We start from the raw sequence: 19,638 nt of genomic DNA on the forward strand, positions 1-19,638 counted from the left end.
TATTAAGCCAAGACTAGCAGAGAACTGAATTCCTTTGGCTCCCTAAAGATCTGCCTTTACTAAATTGTATTTTGGTTATGCCATATGCTTTCACTAAAAGACAATATAAGAAACAGCCTGTTACATATTGCTGCATTTACTATATGGATATTAAAGTTACATTATACAGGGCCTTCTTTGTGAGGACATATGGGAGAAACAGTTCTCTGGTCTTACTCTGAACCAAGAATTGCTTCTCCTTAAGTAACTACTTTTTAATTTTACAACACCATAACTCAAATAACAGAGCATGTCTCTTTTTTGCACTAGCTGCTGGAAAGCCTAGAGCCAAACTGATGGTCTACCTCTAGAAAATGTACAGACTTTCAAATATGAATCTTTTAATTGCTCTCTCTTGACTTCATAGTCTTCCTACCTTTGTTTTCTCATACCCAAATGTCCTCACCATTTTTGATGTATCTATTACGTGTGCTTTTTAAACCATGTAGATTTTTTTTATTTTTTTTTTAAGATTTTATATATTTATTTGACAGAGAGAGATCACAAGTAGGCAGAGGGGCAGGCAGAGAGAGATGGGGAAGAAGCAAGCTCCCTGCTGAGCAGAGAGCCAGATGCCCGCGGGACTCCATCCCAGGACCCTGAGATCATGACCCGAGCTGAAGGCAGAGACTCAACCCACTGAGCCACGCAGGCACCCAAATCATGTAGATTTTTAGAAATTGTCTAGTTCCTTTCTAGAACAAGGCAAGGAGAAAATCAGAGAAAAAGAGAAAAAAACAGTCAGCTGTCAATTAACCAGAATAAGAGAAAGCTGGTCAGATGTGGCAGAAATATTAAGTTACCTGCAGTTTAGGGGAAAACATTTACCATTTTGCAAACATCTAGAAATGGAAAATATAATATAAATATAATTTATAGATACACATCACAAAATGCTTTTTAAAAATAGCCGAAGTATTAAAATATTTCATTACTGTTATCCCTGATCTCTCCTCCATTCGAATATTGGAACAAAGTTCATGCAATACTGGTAAGACTTTGAACAAACTGTTGTCTTTGTTTTCTAAACACTCCAGCAGATACTACTTTAAAATGGCTTTATTCTTTTTCCACCAGCCACAACACAAATCTCTAAGAAATAGCCTATTAATAATCACCTTGGTGGGATGCCTGGGTGGCTCAGTAGGTTAAAGGCTCTGCCTGCTCGGGTCATGATCCCAGGGTCCTGGGATCGAGTCCTGCATCTGGCTCTCTGCTCAGCGGGGAGCCTGCTTCCCCTTCTCTCTCTGCCTGCTTCTCTGCCTACTTGTGAAATAAACAGTCTGTCAAATAAATAAATAAAATCTTTAAAAAATAATAATAATAATCACCTTGGGTCTCACGTGTTTAAGCTCAGCTCTGTGTGCAACTCGTCTTTGATTTTTACTAAGTCTTCCCTTCGCCTCCACCAACTATCTCTGCTGCTTCCCCCAACCAAATTTACAATGTCATCATTGCTCAGCATCTCAACCCCAAATCACAAATTTCATAGGTAAGCCTATGAAAGGTAGGTAAGCACTAATTTTATTTATTCAAGTTGTCTTCAGCTGAAAGCTTTGTATATGATTAAGTATATGATTAAGTCAATTATTATTTCATTAGCAAATACTACACATTATCAACTTTGATGATGTAAAGAATCAGAAAATTTTTGCTTTCCTCAACAACCTAATTGATATTCACATATACCATATCCCAAACTAAAACTATGTCACAAACATCATCTAAAATTCTAAATATACTAGTTGTACTGATGCCAGAAATTATATAAACATGTGAAGAGATGCCATAATACCTTAAGGTCAATAATTTATTAAAATGTTGACAACCTCTGATTCATTAACAATTTTATTTATATATAAAGCAGCCTTACCTAATGTTACTGCATTTCCCCAGAAGTCTTCTGATTTCAAATTATCAATCTCCTGATACAAGTTATTTTTTAAAGATTTTATTTATTTATTTGTGAGAAAGAGAGAGCATAAGTCAGGGAGGAGGGAAAAACAGACTCCCCACCGAGCAGGGAGCCTGATGCAGGGCTGGATCCCAGGACTCTGGGATCATGACCTGAGCCAAAGGCAAAGGCTTAACCAACTGAGCCACCCAGGCGCCCAGATACAAGACTTTTTTTTTTTTTTAAGATTTTATTTATTTTATTTGACAGACAGAGATCACAAGTAGGCAGAGAGGCAGGCAGAGAGAGGAGGAAGCAGGCTCCCTGCTGAGCACAGAGCCCGATGCGGGGCTCGATCCCAGGACCCTGGGATCATGACCCTGGGATCATGACCCGAGCCGAAGGCAGAGGCTTTAACCCACTGAGCCACCCAGGCGCCCCAAGATTTTTTTTTTAATTCTTTTAAAATTTCTGCTTATTTACATCTCTTTACAACTAAAATAAAGTTTGAAGTTTTCATTCCTTAAAAAACAATGGTTTCTTTGTTTTAATAACCAAAATTTACTGTGCTCTGAATACTCCTGGTGTATTTAAGCAAAGCATAACAACAAAAGGTTCTTTACTGATGCTGCGAAATCAAAGGAAAGTAAGCAAAGGATATAGACAGTACACACACACACACAGATAATACAACATATGAAGAAATGTTCAGCCTCACTCATAGTGAAAGTACAAATGAAAACTACAATGAAATACCCTTTAATATTTATCATGCTGACAAAAAAAATCAAGTCTAATACAGACTTTATGGAAAAAACTATGGAGAAATAAGCAATATAGATTGCTAGAGGGAAAGCAATATAGTCCAACCTCTTAAGAGTGTAATACCTACCAAATTACATCTACATTCACCAGTTTACTCAGCAATCATTCTCTTTTTTTTTTTTAAGAATTTTTTTAAAAATTTTATTTATTTATCTGAGAGAGAGAGAGAAAGCAAGCATGAGCCAGGAGAGGGGGCAGAGTGGGCAGGAGAGGACCCTGAGATCATGATCTGAGCCAAAGTCAGACACTTAACCAGCAGAGCCACCCAGACACGCACATCCCCAGCAATCATTCTTCTGGGAATCCACCCTAAAGTATAAAGTATGAAAAGTACAATAAGAAATAACAAATGGGGGGGTCCTCCCCCTCTGTCTCTCCCCTCCCTTCACACACACACACATTCTCTCTCTTAAAAAAAATTTAAAGTGGGGCACCTGGGTGGCTCAGTGGGTTAAGCCGCTGCCTTCGGCTCAGGTCATGATCTCAGGGTCCTGGGATCGAGCCCCGAGTCGGGCTCTCTGCTCAGCAGGGAGCCTGCTTCCTCCTCTCTCTCTCTCTCTGCCTGCCTCTCTGCCTACTTGTGATCTCTCTCTGTGAAATAAATAAATAAAATCTTTTAAAAAAATTTTTAAAGAAATAAATGACGAATGTTCAAGGTTAATCATTGCTGCCTTATTTTGTCCAACAAAAGACTAGAAATAACCCCACTATACATAAATAGGGGACTGGTTGAATGATTGGTGGTAGATTCACATAATGGAATGCTATGTAGCTGTAAAAAGTAAAGAAAACCTCTGCATACAGGTATGGACAGCTCTCCAAAAGATATTGTTGAGCTGCAGAACTGGCTATACAGCATACTACTTATAGTGTGAAAAGGGGAGAAAATAAAATTATAAATGCTTATATCTGCATTAAGAACATAATGAAAGAATAAATAACAAACTAATAATGGGGAAATAGAGGGAATGGGAGAAAAAATTAAATAAATATTTCAAATCCAGACAAATAAAGATAATTCATCTATTCTTTTTTTATTTTCAACATTATATTTCCAGGAGATCAGTCTCACAGCATTATATATTGGATCTGATAACTAATAAACTCTTGGTATTCACCAAAGGAATGACTGCCAAATACTGTCCTCCCACTTAACTTCTCTTTGTGACTATTAATGTTTGTGTGGTTTGAATCTAATTAATCAGATGACACATCAGAATAAACTTCCACTGGAAGAACTTCAATGAAAATTTCTGTTTATTTAGCTCAAATAAAATCAGACACAGAGTCCACTGCTAACTGAACCACATCAGTACTGTCTTATCAGCTACAAGAGGGTTTTTTCAGTTATTCATTTGTCTAACTTGCTTAACAATTCAATTATGTTATTAAAATAAAATATAACTTCTCTTTATCAAATCACAAAAAAGTCATTCTCCTACTCCCTATATTAATGAAACCTATTTAATGCTACCCACTCCCTTTTCCCCAAATGCACAGTTCTAATTTTCTGAATGCTAAGCTTTATTTAAACAATGTGCCCTTAGGTTATAATATTTTAATCACTAGATTTATCATACTAAAATTTGCAAACTTTTAATAACACAACACAAAATACAAAACTGATTTTAGGGGACAATTATTTTAGATTACACTTCTGATTGATAGTTAATCTACAAATCAGTTAATCAACCCCCACATAATTAACAGTTTGTGGTAAAATTCTTGTATCCTATTCATTCAATAAATACTTATTGAACACCAACTGTACACCAGGCACTCCTTCAGGTTCCCAGGATACAGCAGCAAAGAAAGAAAGAAAATCTCTCCCCTCCTAGAAAAACAATTTTGATGCAAGAGCCTATATGTCAAGCAGGAATTTAAGTGCTATGAAGAAAAATAAAGTTCCTCACCCTTTACTCCCTATCCCAATAAATGGCAACGACATTCACCCAGTTACTTAAGCAAGAGCCTTGGAATCATCCTTGATTCTTTTTTCTTTAAATTTCATAATTAATCCAACATTTTGGTTCTACTTTCTTTTTTAAAAAATTTATTTATTTTTATTTAAATTCAATTAACATACAAAGTATTATTGGTTTCAGAAGTAGTGGTCAGTGATTCATCAGTCTTATATAACACCCAGCGCTCATTACATCCTGTGCCCTCCTTAATGTCCATCACCCAGTTACCCCATTCCCCCACCCCTCTTGGCTCCACTTTCAAAATATATTTCAGGGCGCCTAGGTGGTCCAGTGGGTTAAAGCCTCTGCCTTCGGCTCAGGTCATGATCTCAGGGTCCTGAGCTCTCTGCTCAGCAGGGAGCCTGCTTCCTCCTCTCTCTCTGCCTGCCTCTCTGCCTACTTGTGATCTGTCAAATAAATAAATAAAAATATTTTAAATAAATATATATATATATATATATATATATATATATATATTTCAGATCCAGCTACTCTTACCACCTCCTCCCAACACTTCATTACATGCCACAGCCACCTCTTGCCTCTCATTACTGCAAATACCCCTTGACCGACTTCCCTCTTTCCTCTCTTACTCCATCTCTGCATAGCACCCAATATTCCTTGTTTAACCTAAGTTAGAGCATGTGACTCTGCTGCTCAAAACGTTCCTGTACCTCCTTCTTAGCCTACATGATCTGGACTCAGACTGATCTACCAATGCCTCCCACCACTATGCTTCTCCTGAGGGCTTTCACACTGAACGGTGCCCTCTGTCCAGAAAAGACTTCTGGAGAGCCACATGGCTTGCTCCTTCACTATAGTCAAGCCTTTGCCAGAGCACCTTTTCTAAACACCTAGTGGAAAACAATACCCAACTGTGTGTAACACTAGTCACTAAACACCATTACTCTGTGTATTTGTTTGCTTGTTTATTCTGTGAGTGTTCCACAAGAGTGTAATGTTCATAAGGGCAGGAACTCATCTGTTTTGTTCCCTGCTGTACCCCAGAGCTGAGAAGAGTATCTGGTGCATAAAAGTTGCTCAATAAATATTTGAACGAATAAAGCCGCTAAAATGATATAGCTGTATAATATGTAACCATGGATGTAACTATATAAACACATTAACTGAAAAACCAAGATAAAACATGATAGTACTCTTGTAATACCTAATGAAATAAAATGCATACAGAAAAAGTTAAAAAGAAATACGCAAATACAAGAGTTTTGACAGGCTGGTAGGATTAAGTTTTTGTTGTCGGTTTCTTCTACCTTTCCTAAAAGTCATCTAACATTTAGAACTAAAATATAAAACTGTTGCTTTTAAAAGGGAGCTATTATTAAAAATAAGCAATCACCAATGAGAGATCGTATCTTTCCCCTCACTGATTGTCAAGGAGGGTTATATTAGAATCACTGGAGGGGCTTTTATAACTGTTTCCTAATCTGCTCCTCCATTCTCCACTCCATCCCAAAATAATTATTTGATGGGTCTGATTACTGATCATTATTATGTCCCTCAAAGAGGTGAGTACAGAGGTGCCTGGGTGGCTCAGTGGGTTAAAGCCTCAGCCTTCGGCTCAGTCATGATCCCAGGGTTCTGGGATCCAGCCCCACATCAGGCTCTCTGCTCTGTGGGGACGCTGTTTCCCCCTCTCTCTCTCTTTGCCTGCCTCTCTGCCTACTTGTGATCTCTGTCAAATAAATAAATAAAATCTTAAAAAAAAAAAAAAAAAAAAAAAAAGAGGTGAGTACAGGGGTGTCTGGTGGCTCAGTGGATTAAAGCCCCTGCCTTCTGCTCAGGTCATGATCCCAGAGTCCTGGGATCGAGCCCCACATCGGGCTCTCTGCTCCGTGGGGAGCCTGTTTCCCCCTATCTCTCTCTCTGCCTGCCTCTCTGCCTACTTGTGATCTCTGTCTGTCAAATAAATTTAAAAAAATCTTAAAAAAAAAAAAAGAGGTGAGTACAAACAAGAAACAAAAAGGTGTAAGAACCATTAAACTAACATAACTCCCAAAACAGAAATACTTAAGTCCACAGAGCAAACTCAAAGGTAACAGGACAGAAGACAACTCACGCTGTCTGAGTAACTACCACATAGGAGGTACCCATGAAGAATACTTTATCTCCTGTTTTTTAAATACCGTTCCTGCAACGTACATGGTATCATCCCCATTTTAGCAGAAGAGAAAAATTTGCCCGCTCAGGTGGTAAGTTGCTTAATAAAATAATTAATTGCTTAAAGAGGTCCATGCATGTGCAAATAATGATAACCTGTCATGAACCAAGGATTCTGCTTAACTGGTTTCTGCACAACTTAGGTAATAGGGGATGGCAGAGGATGGAAAACAAAGCCATGTAGCCAAAGGCACAAAAGCAGTAAATGAAGAAAACAGGGCCCCGTTTTTAATTACCAAATGACATTGAACAATACAGCAACTGAAAACATCCCAATTTGTTTTCTCTAAGAGACAGCTTTACAAAAAACTTAGCTAAATAAGCATGATAAAAAATTGTCCCTACACCAATAGTACAGGTTTGTAACAACAAAATATATAAAGCAACAGTCTCGAAGGAAAGCACAAGCAAAAAGAAATTTTAAAAGACAGACTGGACTACATAAAAATTAAACTTCTGTGCAGAAAATGATACCACCAAGAAAATGGAAAAACAACTCACAGAATGGAAGAAAGTATTTGAAAATTATATATCCGGTAAGAAACTTCTATCCAGAATATATAAAGAACTCCTACAACTCAACAATAGAAAGACAACCCAATTAAAAACTGAGCAAAGGATCTGAATAGACCTTTCTCCAAAGAAGATAAACAAATGACTAATAAGCACATGAAAAGATTAGCCATTGGGGAAATGCAAATCAAAACTACAGTGAATTGCAGCTTCAAACCCACTAAGATACCTAATATTAAAAAAAAAAAAAAAAAAAAAACCATAACAAGTGGTGACAAGAATGTGGAGAAACTGGAACCCTCATGCATTGCTGGTGGGAATGTAAAATGGTACTGACACTTTATTATTATTTTTTTTTTTTTTTTTTTTTAAAGATTTTATTTATTTATTTGACAGAGAGAAATTACAAGTACACTGAGAGGCAGGCAGAGAGAGAGAGAGAGAAGGAAGCAGGCTCCCCGCTAAGCAGAGAGCCCGATGCGGGACTCGATCCCAGGACCCCGAGATCATGACCTGAGCCGAAGGCAGTGGCTTAACCCACTGAGCCACCCAGGCGCCCGGTACTGACACTTTAGAGAACAGTTTGGCAGGGGCGCCTGGGTGGCTCAGTCGGTTAAGCGTCCGGCTCAGGTCATGATCTCAGGGTCATGAGATCAAGCCTGCAGTGGGCCCCATGCTGGATGGAGGCTGGCTGCTTACCTAGAAATTCTACTCCTAGGTATATACCCAAGAGAAGAGAATACATATGTCCACACAAAAATTAGTACAATCATGTTCACGGAAGCAGTGTTCTAAAGCCCCAAATGGAAATAACCCAAATGTCAATCAACTCACGAATAAATAAAATGTGGTATACCCACACGATGGAATCCTACTCAACCATGAAAAGAAATGAAGTACTGACACAAGCTACCACATGGATGAGCCCTGAAAATATTATGCTAAGTCACTCACTCACACACTCACACACACACACACACACACACACAGTACAGTTCCATCGATATGAAATGTCCAGAAGAGGCAAATGCATAAAGACAAAAAGTTGTATTTCCTGGGGAGTGGGTAAAGAATGGAGAACGACTACTAATGGATGCTGAAGTGATAAAAATGTTCTAAAATTAAATTATGGTAGTGGTTACACTATTCTGTGAATATACTAAAAACCAGTGAATTGTATACTTTAAAGGGGTGAACTATTTGCTGTATTAATTATATCTCAATAAAGCTATATTTTTAAAGGTTATATATTTCACTGTTACATTTAAAAGCTTAAAAACAAAATCTTAAATAGCAATTAAGGGATGCCTGTGGCTCAGTCAGTTAAGTGTATGCCTTCAGCTCAGGTCATAATCTCGTCCTGGGACTGAGTACTGCACTGGGCTCCTTTCTCAGCGGGGAGGCTGCCTCTCCCTGTGCCTGCTGCTCCCCCTGCTTGTGCGTTCTCTCCCTCGCTCTCTGACCAATAAATAAATAAATAACTTTTTTTAAAAAGGCAATAAGACTGAATGTTAATTGCTAGTACCCAAAGAGCAAAATGAGGAAATGCTTTCTACTGAATAGTGTTATGAAAGAAGACTAGAAATAAGAGATGGGATTTGAAAAATGAAAATACAGAGCCATTGTTCATGAGTGATTTCTGATCAATATTTTAGTATTAGCACTACAGAAGAGGTATCAATATTATTTTAAAAATAAGACAGGCCCTGGGGCACATGGGTGCCTCAGTTGGTTAAGCATTCAACTCTTGATTTCAGCTCAGGTCACAATCTCACAGAGATCAAGCTCCGTGATGGACTTAGCACTCAGCACAGATTCTGTTTGAGTCTCTCTCCCTCTGCCCCTCCTCCTGCTCATGCAGGCACTCTCTCTCAAAGAAATTAAATCTTTTTTTAAAAACTAATTAAAAATTAAAAAATTTTAAAAAGACGGGCCCCAATATCTTATGGGCCGCTTTCCTCATCTGCAAAATTAGGACTTGCAGCTAACAAAATAATTTTTAAGAGGAAGATCGAAAAGAAAGAGATGGCTGCTTTCCCAAAAGAACGTGTTAGGCAACAGCCTCTGTATGCATGGATATGCTTGGGCCTTTCAGAATACAGTGAAAAAGGAGAGGCACTCCCTTATGATGTATGGGAACTGACTACCTTTGCATGCACTGTTCAAGATTAAAATAAGGAGAGTTATAAAATGAAAAAGTCAAGCCACTGTGGCTCCTCAAACAAAAATGGGTAAGATTGGAAGAAAAATTTGGTATCGCAGAAGGGAAAGAATGCACGTAATGGTTCACAAGCAATAGCTGGAGAAGGAAAAGACTGGTTAGGCAGTGCATCTTCGTGGATTTTTGTAAGGAGCAGGAATTGTGGGGATGGGGCTGGGGATACTAATCTTGTATTTACCACAATTCACCATTTTCTTCTTTAGCTCCTCTTCCGCTACAAAACCTAGCTCAGGAACAGCTAAGAACCTGGTGCTTTAAAAATGCCACTCCAAAAGAGAGAAATAGAAAGGACTATGAAAAGGGGTGGAGGAACTTGAGATGTACAGTTGAGCGGAAAGTTTAGGAACAGAGCCTACCACCGCCTTAATCAAACCTACGTAATAACTGTGATGGAAAAACTGAGGGGCAAGTCGTGATGGAGGGGCAGCCAGGGTAAGGCATGGGCTCTGAAACATTAAGTCTGTGCCTGCTGCTGTCTCTGAATGGGACAGGGGGTGAGATCATCCCCTATGAATATGGGCAGAAACTACCCAGACTAAAGACAAAAAACAGTAGGTACTAGTCTTGCATTACAGGATGTTCAAGTGACTGAATCTTGGGGATGATAGTAAGATTTAGGGTTACCTGCAAAATACAGGATAAGGTCAAAAATGAAAAGTCCCTAACAATGATCCAGGGAGTCAGGAAAAGTAATAAAAACTTGTAGGACAGAGCAGTAGTTCTCAAACCTTTTTTTGTTTTTTAACCATGTCCGCTTAGGGCAAAAGATCCCATAATTCACCTACCCCCACAAAACCCCACCTTCTAGGGAAAAAAGAACTTGATGATAATAATGAAGCAAATCTGGGGGAGAATGAGTAACATATTTTAACCATAACGCATATAGCCTAAGTCAAGACACTAGAAAATTACAGGCCAAACAGATATGCCCTATGAATCAGTGGAGAGTTAACATAATAAATCACAACAAACTACACTGATAACACTAAATTAAAGTCACTTATCACAGAAACCAAGAACCACAGGAACTGAAAACCACAACCAACTCAAGACAATATTGATGGTGTTCTGATAAAGAATCCTTCCTAAAAACTATGGTAATCCCAACTGCTCCAGTAAGAAATTTGCTTGGCTCCAAACTGAAGCTCAGTGGCCAAATTTCTTAGTAAAATACTGAGACAGCATCTTCAGTATCTCCAGTAACATTCTGTGCCATAAAAAACCCAATGTTAATAACCATTAATAATGCACTTAGAATATGTGCATTATTATAGTATATTATATAATATATATTATATATGCTATATAATATATAGTATATATATTTATACTATCATATACTTTATATATTATATATCATACATATATGTATAATATATATTAGCATATAGAATAATGCACTTCTGTAGTTTTTATAAAAGATAATGAAATAAGGATCATTCACCCTTAAGAGCTCAAGAAAATGGAAAAAGAAAGTTATATGAAGGTCATGATCCCAGTGCAATAAGGGACAAAGGCAAACTACTCAGAATGGTCATGACCAGAGATGGCACAGAGGGAAGTAGGCTAACAATGTGCCCCGGAGAAGAAAGATGTGCAGGTGGAGACGAGGGAGAAAGCCTCCAGCCTGCTCCCCGTCCAAACACCCTTTCACTAGGCAACTCTCCCTATGGGAGAAAAGAAAAAAAGCATTGAGTAATAACTCCTTTTTTGAAGGTAGGTGCAGTATCCCAAGACTGTACAAGATAGGTAGGAGAATTAACCATCTACTGATTGCATGGAGATCAGGAGGTACAACAGGAAGGATGAAGATGAGTTAGTTCCAGGGCACTAGTGAACAGAGGGGAAAGGGAAAGGTGATTTGAAATTGAATTTGGTGAGTAATTAACAGGAAGTACAAAGAGATGATAATCACCGAGACATAACAACAGAGATTAAGAATGCAGACCCTGGGTCCAGGCAGCCTGAGTAGGAATCACTACTCCACCACTTTTCCGTGTGACCTTGGGAAAGTCACTTAACATCTCTGTGCCTCATCTGTAAAATGAGGGTAATAGTAAGACCCACCTAATAGGACTGTTCTGCGACTGAAATAAGTTTCATTTGTAAACTGCTTAATACAGTGTCTTGCACTGTACATAGTAAGTGGTGCCTAAGTTTTGATAAATACATGAAGTTGGGGTAGGTGGAGGTTTGACATCTACGAATAAAATGGGGGTGAGGGGGGCAAAGTGAGAGTATAAGGGGGTAGGCAAAAGGGGTAGTAACTTTTTCTCAACGATGAGACTACGATGAGGCTTCACCTTTGGAAAAGGCTTCCTACTACCAGGGTTCAGCAAGTATCCGATCCCAGGAGAGGGGCGCGGGTTGACGGAAACTTCCTTCCTTCCAGGCCTAAGATTTTCAGAAACTCGTTTCTGAGAAGTGACTGTGATTTTAAAGAGGCACGAGTTTAACTTCCGATCATCAGACCGTGGGTGAATTTATGTTTTGTCTGTAAAGCAGGACCTGTGTCTAGGTCTGGATGGAGTTGGAGTCCGAGGGGAAAGGTGATGTCCCCAGGGGGAAGATCTGCTAAGAGCCACCATCTGCCGGGCGCGCTCTAGTCGCCCAGCTCCGTACTAGCCTCAGAGGGAGAACCAAGACTGCCCCAGCCTGGAGGAAGGCAAGAGGAGACTCCAGAGTAACTGGGCTGTGGGCGCCGGCGATCGAGGAGGGACCCCATGTCCGGGCTGCGGAGGGAGACCCGCCTCGCCGAGAGTGGAGGTCGCTCGCTGGGATCCCCGAAGGGAGGGGCTGGCGCTGGCCCTGCGGGCGGACGGCCGGGCTCACAGTCCTGAAGGAGCCTGGCTCCGGTCCCGCCCGTGCCCGCCCATCGATGGCCCGGGTCCCCGGGGTACCTGAGGGTGGGCCCGATGCAGGCCGTATCGGTGCTCTCGATCTCTCGCAGGATCCGCTCGTGCTCCGCGGCTGTCTCCAGGCTCTCCGCCTCCGCCATCTTACCCCGCTCCATAGACTGGGGGAGCCCCGCAGCGCGTCCCCTCCTTCGACTCTGCTCACCTTTCGCTCCCTCTCTCACCCTAGGCTCTAGAGCCTCCCCGGCCTCCGGCTACCCGCAGGGCGACCCCTCCCTCGGGCTCGGCACGCCCCCTTGCATCACCGCGTCGGCGTCCGTCACCCACCAACGCCTGCTGGGACTTGTAGTTTTCTGGGCAATGACCGACTGGGTCCTGCTCATTTATTCTTAGAATCCACAAATGCGTGTAGAAAACCCCACTATAAGCCAGGAACAGTTAACGACACCGCATGTGCAACGGTGACCAGCCCAGGCAATGGCACTGATTCTACAAATTCTTGTTTAAGACCCTTGCTACAAAGTGCGCAAGGTTCTGTACTCGCGAATAAGAAGAAAGAGGAATCTGGGTTTCTGCAGAAAGCAATCTTACACGCTCTCAGGGAGAGAAAGCTGGAGAATCCCCAAACTATGAAATAAGACAGAATGCGGCTGTGAGCCAGTTCTGAGAATCGAGTTCAGGGATCACTTCTGGCTGTGAAAGATTCATAGAAAGACTGGGCCTGGTAGTTTAAAAGGTGTGATTGGAAGGTGTTAGGAGCATCCAGAAACCTAACAAAAAAACTTTATATGCTCTGGTGTGTAGAGAAGTAGTAGTAAAAGATGGAACCACAAAGGTACCCTGAAGAGAAATACTGGGCTGATTTGTACTTTATTCTAATGGTTCCACCAGGCCAACAACTGACTGCATCAGAAGCACTTGGAAACATTTTTTTAATACAGACTAAAGGTCCTAAACTATCTGGACATTCTGATCCAGGCATTTGCATTTCATAAATTTCCCACTTTAGAATTTCACAATCATATTTATTGATCACTACTTGAGCTTTTACGTAATACAGAGAATGGAAACCCACTGCAGATTTTTCAGAGTGACACAATCAGAACCTTGGCATGAAATTTGATCAAGAACAAGTGTGTGATGTCTGCAAAGATAGAAAATTAAGATATGGCTGAACACTCTAAGAATTTTAAGGCCTAAACACAGGAAGTAGCCATGAGAATGAAAGAGAGTGGAGAAATGGAAAAAGGCAGAATTGGCATGACTTATTAGATATGGGGATGGAAGACCTTGAGTATCACTCAAGGTTTGGAGCAGAGTGACTGGGAGAATGGTTTGCCATCAACAAAAAGGTGTGTAAGAACCACACTGGAAGCGGAGGGTAAATCATTTCTACTCCAGCTATATACCATGGAGTATTTATTATGTAATCATTAAAGAGAAAAAGAAAACACTCTATATTCAGATACAAAACTGTCTCCAAATTGTAGGATTGAGCTGGGAAAAGGCAAGACATGAAACAGTATACAGAACATGTTTTTATTTTATCTGAAAAGAAAAAAAATATATATATATTTATATATGCTTATATATGCTTGAAATATGACATAGAACATTTCTGGAAAGATTCCCAAGGAGCACCTGCGTGGCATAGTTGGTTAAGAGTCTGACTCTTGCTTTCGGCTGAGGTTAATGATCTCAGGGTCCTGGGATTGAACCCCACAATGGGCTTTTCAATCAGCATGGAGTATGCTTGAGATTCTCTCTCCCTCTCCTTCTGCCCCTCCCATTCATGCTCTCCCTCTCTCAAATAAATAAATAAATCTTAAAAAAAAAAAAAAAAAAGAAAAGAAAGAAACTATTAACAGTAGTGGCAGCCAGAAGCAGGATTGGAAGGAAGGGGCCTGAAGTAAGAGAAAGGTCATCTTTAATTATGAATGCACTTTTGGAATTCTTTCCCTTGTGCATATATTGCTTTTTTTCCAATAAAGAAGTAGTTATTAACTGAAAACACATTTTTAAAAGTACAAAAACCAACAGAAAGGAGAATGAGTTACAAGTCCTAGCATTTGCCAAGAACTGAGTAAGTTGCTAAACCTGTCTGTTTCTTGATAATCTCTGCCTGTCCTCATTTTATTTAATTACTCATGCTTAAACAATCCCAGACAGATGTAGGAGAGGCAGGGAAAGTATGGAGCCTTTCATATTTCTAAAGATCTCTTGAGATATATGACAGAAGGTCCCTTCAGACACGCATTTGAACATCTCACTCAGCAAAAAACTTTTTGTCCATTACAGGAAGCAGACTGGTACGTAGACCAGATATGTATAGTAGTGATTAAAGTAGCTTCCGCTGCTGTCAGCTGCTTTTTTGAGCCCTGGCAGAATCCAGAAATCTCACACATGACCAACAAGGGTGTCTGGAGCAACGGGTGTACAAAGCTCCAGTGAAGACGGCCTGCCTGATGGAAGTGACTCTGACTAGAGAGGATGTCAGGTCAGCGTGGAATGACCAGACAAGCACTCAACTGAGAGTCAGAGGGCCTTTAATCCAGTCCCAGCACTGGCAGTTAAACTGTACAGAGAATTTTCTGAGCACCAGGCATAATACACAAAGTAAGCACTTCACCTACATCACTGAATTCTTACATTAATCTTTCACAGTAGACATTGTGTGTTCCATTTCACAGATGAGAAAGCTGGGAGATTATAAAGCTGAGGTAATACTTCAAGTCTCACGGCTAGTAAATGTTGAAACGGATATTCGAACTGAGGTCCCATTGCCCATTTCCTGATCATCAGCCAGACCATCCCACCCACACCCCCCACTGCCGTGAGTGGCTTGTAAAAGCAGACACAAATCATTCTGTCTGCATCCATGTTACTGGCATGGATTGCATAATTTCTCAGCCCCCTTCCAAATCGCCCTGAAGGCCTCTTCACAGAACTACCTTCAGGGAAAGGCAACTCAACGATTACACAGCTTGGCTGAGACTTTTCTCAAATTGTCACACAGCAGCAAACCTTCTCTAACAAACGTACTGAAAAACATCCTCACAGAAGTGAGCCTGCACAGTTCAAAGCCATGTTCAAGGGTCGACCGTATTGATACGTGCCTCTACCTTGTTTCCATCACACTGAGTGGTCTTGGGCAGTAGCAGTAATGATGCTACCGATCATGAAATGGCTGTGGGGCTCCAGGAACATGATAGGATTTCCCTCCCTCAGGCTTCACCACCATTGTGCTGTGAGACAAAAATGGTCTTCTCCACTTTAATGATGAAAAACTAAGGCCCAGTGTGGTTCAGTAACTTGCCCAAGGTCAGATGGCAAATAACTTGACAGACTGAGGTTAGTGGCCAGGCCCAACCTCAAAGCTCATACACTTTCTTTGATTGTTTTGACTGTTCAAGTCTGTCATAAGCTCCCTGGGGGCGGGAAGCCTGCCCCGTTAGACCCAACATGTCCTGAATATGGAGCATCATGCTCCTTCCTTCAGTCTCTCTCCACAGTCCTGAGGTAGGGTTCTATGTCGGCGGGAGGGTGAAGGAGAACAATCACCGAACAGCACATGACAGCCGCTCAGCCCCCAGGGCTCTCTTTGTCATGTTTGCTGCTCCAACCTCTTTAGAGGCTGTAAGGAGGCCTCCCTGGAGCCTGAGCTCACTGGGTCCCCTGGGCGGTGATGTCAGCCTCTCGCTCTGCCACACCCTTGAGGCCACAGTCACACTGACATCACCCATGTTTCCATGGCACTTAGTAAGGAACTGAGAACTTGTCCACAGGCCTCTGCCTGAGGCAACTTCTGTGATCATGATTTTGGGGGTCCTCTCCTCTGCCCAGAGAGCTATCTCAATTTCATGTGTGAGCAGCTTTTCTTGCCATCTCTCATCCTTAATTTGCCTGTCTCTGAAAACGGTAAGCTGCACTCATTCCTTCACTCTACACATAACACTGTCTGAAATCCCTGATAGGCCACATAAATAAATCAGGAAACACAAGAATTAAAAAAAAAAAAAAAAAAGTCTTCCCCCAAAGATCTTGTCAGACTGGAGAAGGGAGAAGCGAAGCAAAAGGAAATTAGGACAACTTGTCTACTTTTCCAGGACCTGACTGTCGCAGGATGGCTCCACTTTAAAGAGGTCGAGGACCTGTAAGGACTCCAACCCTGAACTTTTGGGTTTTTAACTCGTCAGTCTTTGTTAGCGATAAAGAAGCCATCTCCCTAGAGGGTTTCTCCTCTCCATTCACCAACTCCTAGTTTCATTCATTTTGGCAAGTAGTCCTCAAACAACCAAAATAGTCGTTTACCCAAATACCTGGCACCACGGGATGTGGTTGAAAACACAAATTAGACAGGTATTCCTCAAGTTAAATTCCTCACATCATTCCCATCACACTTAGAACAAAATCCAAACTTAAACCATCGTCCTGCGCACCTTCCCCCAGACCATCCCAGCTTCCTCTCACGCTGCTCTCTCTGACTTTCAGTCAACTTTTTTTTTTTTTTAAGATTTTACTTATTTATTTGTTAGAGAGAGAGTGTGTGCACAGGAAGACAGAGTGGTAGGCAGAGGCAGAGGGAGAAGCAGGCTCACCGCCGAGCAAGGAGCCCCATGTGGGACTCGATCCCAGGACGCTGGGACCATGACCTGAGCCGAAGGCAGCCACTTAACCAACTGAGCCACCCAGGTGTCCCTGACTTTCAGTCATCTTAAAGACCTGCAAACACACCAAAATCTTGACCACTTCAGGCTTCACAACGTACGCTTCTGTGGAGAGCGGCAGGATGAGTCGGGGTTAGTAGGTCTTAGGTCAGTTATCTCCTGGAGAGACCATGACAAACAGAATGTGACTGAAGTGACTAATGACTTGAGCACGGTGTTTAGAAACTGGGAATGCAAGAAATTCTCATCAATCAAATTGAATCTGCCTCCTGGTGAGCACAGATTTAGTCTCAGTCCAGGCTTGGGCAAAGGTCGGGGGAGGGGGGCTTTCCTGAAGCAGAACATTCAAGGGGTGCTCCTCAGCTGTCATGTTTATTGTCCCAGCCCTGGGTGGGGGGATCCTGGGAAGTAGCTCCACTGCCTCCAAACCACCCTTCCCCTTAGGAAACATTATGGGGTCGGTAACCCTGGTGTCAGGGGTGCATTGGTTGGTCATCCCCTTCTCCCTTCTCACCACCTCCACAGGGCACCCCAAGGGGACAGGCCAGGGCTCCCAGATGTTTGAGAACCCCTAAGTCACCCCCCAAATCTTGGAGAACTCTTCCCTTTCTTCTACCCTCTCCACTTCAGCCTTATTCCTCCAAACACTGGCATGCTCCCTCTCCCAATACCCTAGGGTGACCCCATTGAGGAACTCAGACTTCCCTCTGACTACTTTCATTTCTGTCTCACCATTAAAATGGCTCTGAGACAATGGAATCTGAAGATAGTCTGTCTCCTTGGGGTCTATTCTGCTCTACACCAAATAGGAAACTTCACAAAGACAATACAATCAAGTACTCTATTGAAAACAGCCAAGTCCCAAAGGGTATGGTATGATCAGGGGTGTTTGGATTTAGTTTTTCCTCCATCTCCCCAAGTCTGTCTTAAGCTGCCTCTCACAACCTGTGTGCCCATCCTAGACAATCTCATTCTCTGGTACACTAGAGAGACATTCCTGAATACACATTAACGCCACGAAGTCTTGTCAATGATTCTCCCTCCACAGTGGCTCGGTCCCACCCTTGGTCCAGAACCACTGCTATCCTCAGTGGTAACAAGAAAGGCAAAAATCCCTGTCCTGGGGCATCTGGGTGGCACAGTCAGTAAGTGTCTCACTCGATTTCTACTCAGGTCATGATCTTAGGGTTGTGAGATGAAGCCCTTTCTCTCTCCCTCCCCTTCCCCCATCACTCCCCCATCTCCCTCTCTTAAAAAAAAAAAAAAAAAAAAATCCCTGTCCTTACAGAGCTTACAGCATTAAGTGGAGGACAATAGTGTGTGTGTGTGTGTGTGTGTGTGTGTGTGTAAAAATCTCAGCTAGTTACAGGGGTTATTTACAGAATTAAAATGGAGTGATATACCACTTTACACCCATTAGGATGATTATTATTAAAAAAAAACAACAACAGAAAATAGCAAGGGAGTGGTATGAATATGGAGAAATTGGAATACTTCTATTACTGGGAATATAAAATGGTGCAGTCAATGTGGAAACCAGTATGGCAGTTCTTAAAAAAATTAAGCATTTAATTATAATATGATCCAGCAATTCCGCTCCTGGGTATATATCCAAAAGAATTGAAACCAGGGACTCAAATGGATACTTGTACCCCAGTATTCATAATAGCACTTCTCACAATGGCAAAAAGATGGAAACTATCCAAAAGTCCATTCACCTGTATGCATGTATGTGTGTGCATATAACATGTTATATATAAATTACATATATGTGGATATTATTCAGCCTTAAAAAGGAATAGAATTCTGGGATGCCTGGGTGGCTCAGTTGGTTGAGCAGCTGACTTTGGCTCAGGTCATGATCCCAGCGTCCTGGGATCAAGTCCCACACTGGGCTCCTTGCTCCGCAGGGATCCTGCTTCGCCCTCTGACTCTGCCTGCCACTCTGCCTGTGCTCACTCTCTCTCTCTCTCTCTCTGACAAATAAATAAATAAAATCTTAAAAAAAAAAAAGGAATAGAATTCTGACACTACAATATGGCTGAAACTTGGAGACATAATGCTAAAATAAGCTATATACAAAAGGACAAATATTGTGTGATTCCACTTCTGTGAGGTACCTAGAAAAGGCAAATTCATACAGCCAGAAACTAAATAATGGTTGGCAGGGGCTGGAGGCGCAGAGGGAGATGAGAGCTGTTGTTCAATGGGTAGATACAGTCTCAGTTTGGAAAGATGAAGAAATTCTGGAGATGTGTGGTGGTGACAGTTACACAACAATGTGAATGTACTTAATGCCACTCTATTTAATTACACGGTTGAAATTATTAAGATGGTAAATCTTGTGTTACGTATATTTTGCCACCATAAAAATGCATAAACACTTTTTTAAAGCAGAGTGACGTAATCGTGCCTGCGTATTTAATTTCTAGATCAATGGTCAGAGACGGTACTTCTCTGAATGACAAGAAGAAGCCAGCCA

General features: G+C 41.4%; 1 protein-coding gene across 3 annotated transcripts in view; it reads right to left on the reverse strand.

The window, feature by feature from the left end:
• EXOC6B (exocyst complex component 6B) overlaps positions 1-12,784 on the reverse strand; it is a 620,807-nt gene extending 608,023 nt beyond the window's left edge. For 2 of the 3 annotated variants that reach the window (XM_059188040.1, XM_059188039.1), the window contains exon 1: positions 12,535-12,783. In XM_059188040.1, the coding sequence (XP_059044023.1) occupies positions 12,535-12,647 (113 nt within the window). In that variant the 5' untranslated portion in view covers positions 12,648-12,783. Of the gene's footprint in view, positions 1-12,534 lie in introns of all 3 variants that reach the window. The other variant, XM_059188041.1, reaches the window with a different exon arrangement.
• Between the last annotated feature and the right edge of the window lie 6,854 nt (positions 12,785-19,638).

This window comes from Mustela lutreola, chromosome 9 (genome assembly GCF_030435805.1).
Source record: "Mustela lutreola isolate mMusLut2 chromosome 9, mMusLut2.pri, whole genome shotgun sequence".
NCBI classification, from domain to species: domain Eukaryota; kingdom Metazoa; phylum Chordata; class Mammalia; order Carnivora; family Mustelidae; genus Mustela; species Mustela lutreola.